Source organism: Triticum aestivum, chromosome 3A (genome assembly GCF_018294505.1).
Source record: "Triticum aestivum cultivar Chinese Spring chromosome 3A, IWGSC CS RefSeq v2.1, whole genome shotgun sequence".
Lineage (NCBI taxonomy): Eukaryota > Viridiplantae > Streptophyta > Magnoliopsida > Poales > Poaceae > Triticum > Triticum aestivum.
In genome coordinates, this window is record NC_057800.1 from 16,535,410 (window position 1) to 16,539,935 (window position 4,526).

At 52.6% G+C, this 4,526-nt stretch overlaps 1 protein-coding gene across 1 annotated transcript; it reads right to left on the reverse strand.

Annotated features, from left to right (window-relative positions):
• Positions 1 to 1,308: 1,308 nt before the first annotated feature.
• Positions 1,309 to 3,471, reverse strand: LOC123057593 (uncharacterized). Its single transcript, XM_044480532.1, has 3 exons — positions 3,300 to 3,471; positions 2,860 to 3,216; positions 1,309 to 1,939 (listed from the first exon to the last, which is right to left on the reverse strand). The coding sequence occupies exons 1-3, from the start codon at positions 3,338 to 3,340 to the stop codon at positions 1,753 to 1,755; spliced, it is 585 nt and encodes a 194-aa protein (XP_044336467.1). The 5' UTR covers positions 3,341 to 3,471; the 3' UTR covers positions 1,309 to 1,752.
• Between the last annotated feature and the right edge of the window lie 1,055 nt (positions 3,472 to 4,526).

A 4,526-nucleotide genomic window follows, 5' to 3' on the forward strand; every position in this document is an offset into this window, starting at 1 on the left:
GCCATACCTCAGGCCGGGCCGGGCTTCGGGCCGGGCGTAGCCAAGCCCAACGCAACAAACCCAGACCCGAGCCTAGCCCGGCCCGGCCATCAGGCCTGTTTTCTGAGCCCGAGCTTGGCCCGAACACGTAAAAGCCCGCCGGGCTCCGGGCCAGGCCGGGCCGGCCCGACCTTCAGAAAAGTGCAAAAATGACGGGCCCGGGCCCAGCCTGGCCCGGCCATCGGGCTCAAAATCTAGGCCCGAGCCCGGCCCAGGAGCAACGTCGGGTCGGGCCAGGTCGGGCTTTTTCGGGCCGGGCTGGCCGTGTCGGGCTTCCTGTGGCCAGGTACTATGCGCGATCCACTAGGGATGCTTTCCTTCTCTACCCCTACCTTCCCGCTGCAGTTAAGCCAATCAGGGGCGCCATGCAAGGGACACAGGCTGCGCGCATGCGGCACTGACGAGGGATTAGCCAATACGTTGCATGCAGTATTTAAAGCAATTAAAACGCTGCAGCTCTTTCCATGTGAACCGAGGGGTAAATTGGTCCAAAATTGTCCACCGAGTTCTCTTCTTGGTATGCGGGTCAAGACTTATGCGCAAGGTAAAAAGGATCGGACGGAGTAGAGAAGTCCATCGCTGCACGCAGCGGCAGCGGCACGCAGTGCATCCACGGCTGGCGGAGCGTCGCGATTAGGACTAGCTGGAAGTGCTACTTCGAGTATAGAGCACCGCCAACTAGCGTAATGTTTCGTATTCGTTTTATCCGTTGTACTATGCACTGACAGCCGGACTGACTCATCTGCTGCAAGCACTGCATATGTACAGTACAGGCGAAAGGACACAATATTACCGGTGCACCGAACACTATATAAAGTAAACACTTCACCCAGCTGCATGTATTTAAGGCTCATGCACCAGCCGCTGCGTGCAGGACCGATCGTTTTGCTTCAAACACGCACACAAGCACCCGAGTTGCTGCGATCCGTCGTCGTCGCCGTGCCGCGATGTCCCAGAGCTCATCTTCCGCTCGTCGTCTCCGAACACCCCCGCCCCCGCTGCCATTGATCCTGTGCCCGAGGTGTGTCGGGACGAGGACTAGATGGTTTGTCTCCGGGATAGACCGGAATCCCGGCGTCCTTTTTTACAAGTGCCCGAACCAGGGGTAAGTCTGTTATCCGTACACCCATCCATCAGATGTTGCAGTTTTCTACTGTTTGCTTTTTATTTTCTTGTTCATCATTCAGTTTTGAAACTGACGCAGGACGGAGGCCCGTGCGACTTTTGGTTGTGGGAGGACCAGTACGTGTTCTTCATCACCGACGTTGGCATCAACCTTCTCATCGAGGCGGCCGGAGGTGGGAGCAACGTGATGTTTGGTATCGGACGCGCCATGGAAGATGTACATTTTTTTGGTCAATGAAAAATAACCAGTGTACATAATGCCGGGGGACGCGTACTACTGTAACCAAACACCGGGTCATGATTAAGAAAACGAGTAAGGACCATTTTCTGCCAAGCCTGATCCAGAATATATTCTCTCCCCCACTCTACATTCAGACTGCTGCACGAAATTCACCAAACTTCTACAATTGGATTATACCGAAGTATAGCTTTCCCTTTGCAATGTTTGAACACTAAAAAATGTCACCATCCCAACATAGAAACAGCGACGAGAATAATATTGGACAGAAAGAACCTAATCATGCAACTCCGGTGGTTATTTTTACTAGCAATTCAAGCTCTTTTGTCAATGAAAATTAACCAGGGAAATTAACCAGCGACGAGAATAAGATTGTAGAATTCATACGCCTCCGGCATAGAATCGAAAATTGTGCCAAGCGCCGGGTTGACAACCACATCAGTCCCCCTGTCAGCGAACCCTCGTATGGCAGCTTCAAGTGCCGGCACACGATCAACCACCGCCGCCCGCTCGTTTGGTGCTTGCGGCCCTCTTGGCCTGCCAACATAAGCAGAAGGAAAAGAAGATAAACAGAAGGCATGCCTGTAGTTGGGAAAACCATTTTTTCTCTAATTTTACATTTATGAACATTGACAAATAAAGATTGTACTGCGTGTGTGCCACCCACTATGCTTACTACTCGAAATTCACGGGTTTGTGGTAGTAGAATCAACCAATGAAAATTTGACCAGGGACGTTAGCTGCCCTCGAACGATTTTTCTGGAAATCAACTAGAGTGTGCTTGGGCATTTTTACGGGTTCGAGCTGGGAAAAAACAAATACAAACAAGCATAATGCACCAATTCGGCAACTTGCTCCTACTAGACAAGAATCAGATTGCTAGAAAAAATCCCAAGTCAACGAATCCTCATAGAGAAGCTTCAATGCGACGGCACGCGATCACTGCTACCGCATCGCCGATCGTCTGTCGCCCGTGGCCCTGTAACTAACTAATTACCACCAAAAATCAGAAGAAACTTAAGGGAAAACAAAGGCACGCTTGGGAGAAGCTCTTTTCCCCCTCTTTGCATTGTACATTGGACCACAAACTAAATTGGAACAGGCTAGGATTGCCAAGGCCAGTCACTCCTGCAAGACCACTAGCGATTGGTATCTCGCAAATTCTGAGCTTTTTGCGGCAATAGAATTTTTAACACTGTCTATGTTTAGGCAAAGGCATTAATCGCCCTAAGTTCACTTGGTTGATGACGCTTTACAAAAATCCTTATATTATGACCGGATCGAAGCTGTAGAAAAATCCACCAAAGTAGATTCAGACTCTACTTAGTCGATCTAGCCAGATTTTCAGATGGCTGCAAAAAATAAATCCTGGCAGCCTGCTAATTCCTAGCTGCACATGTGAATGGGAATCAGCAAGAACGCCTCTTAGGCACCAGCGAAAGAAATCAACGAGATACCTGCGCTTCCAGCCAACTCGGATGGTGGTGTTTGTGGATGCTTGCGCACTGTGGGGTAAGGACTGAATCGAGCCGCGCGAGACGACGGGCGGCGCCGCGCCATGGGCGTGTCCGACAGCCACATCGCCACCGCCCGAGCTGAACATGGTGCAGGATCCCCCGGAGAACTCAACATCAAATAAAGCCTTCTCTGCCGCCGGCTGTGCCCCACCCTCATCCGACCGACGCGTATCAGGAGAGAACGGGCGGACGACCGATTCCGGCGAGCCTACTCCTGACGCGGCCGCCGCGGCGCCGCCACCGGCCGTAACGGAAGCCCCCAAGCACGCTGCTGAATCGTTGGCAGTCGACGTCGATCTGCAGTACCGGCGAGCGGTGCGAGCTCGTAAGTTACGGATTCCATCGAAGAACAAAAATAAAGGAGCAGAGTTTTCACTCACCCAGAGTCGAGCGCCGGCGCCTCCGCAGCTGGAATCGCCATGAGCAGAGCCTGACCCACTGCCTCCGGCTCGCCGCAGTCCTCCCCCCAAATCCGAAAAGGGATCCCGTGCTAGACGTAGGACCTGAGAGCGGCCGTCATGCGTCCAATCTGGGTACGCGCCACCCCGCCGAAGCCAGGACCCGCGAGCCAAAATGCAATAATGTGCGCCCTGCACTTTCTGACCGGACCGGTCCAATCGTATGACCGAACGTACCTCGGCGAGCCCACACGGGAAGACTTAGGGGATGTATTTGCTTGTATCCAGCTATGTATGCACGCTTTACTGAATCTCACGTTTTCTTTTGCACAGATCACCTCGCGCAGCAGGGCCGTCGATGCGCTGCGTGCATCTGCCGATGTGTGCAGGACGGCCGCACTCGGACGGAGTACTACTACTCCCTCCGTCCGGGTTTATTAGGCTGGCCATAGTGAGGTAACATAAATAGTAACATGCACTTGGGACTCACAAACATGCTTATGTGGCAGTCAATTAAAGAAGAGAGAGATGATTATAGTAACATAGGTAGATACTGTAACATAATAAATGTTATGCTACTATGTGTCATGCATGGCAATAAATGCACTATGGATGTAGTATTATACACTAGTATCATATGCATGATACTAGTATATGATACTTCCCACAATAACCAGCCTTAGGCCTAAAGACAAGTTCTCTTATAAAAGGGGACATGCTTGTGATGCTGAGAGGCCTAATAAACCCGGACGGAGGGAGTAGTAGCTAGATGTTTCCAACTTTGTCTAATTTGTGCTAGATTTTATTGTACAAGCTAAGAGCATCTTCAATGGACGCGCCAAAAGACGTGCGTGCAGTAAACTGGCATTCTAGCGCACGCGACAAGTTTTCACGCGCTCCAGCGAAGGCGGGAAACTACCATGCGCGGGAAGCGATTGCGCGCGCGTGGGAAATAGCGGCAGCACGCGCGGTAGATCTGGTGCGCCACTTCGCGCGCGCACATAAAATGCGGCGCTCGCCATGCGCTCCACCACACTGCCACGCGCCCATCCCCTCGCCACCTCGCCGCTTCCACCTCTTTCTCGCCGCTTTCAGCGCCCCGCCACCACCACACCACCATGCCGCTGCGTCGTCGGGGATCTTCAGGCTACCACGGCATCCGCCCGCGCCCCAACGGCTGGTACTCCGCCGAGATCCGGTCTATCGACG

Excerpts from the sequence above, each read along its gene's own strand:
- LOC123057593 (XM_044480532.1), bottom strand. The coding sequence starts at position 3,340 with ATGGCGATTCCAGCTGCGGAGGCGCCGGCGCTCGACTCTGG. Across the intron at positions 3,217-3,299 it reads GCGCCGGCGCTCGACTCTGG|ATCGACGTCGACTGCCAACG; the intron begins GTGAGTGAAAAC and ends CCGGTACTGCAG. Across the intron at positions 1,940-2,859 it reads CGAGTTGGCTGGAAGCGCAG|GCCAAGAGGGCCGCAAGCAC; the intron begins GTATCTCGTTGA and ends TTATGTTGGCAG.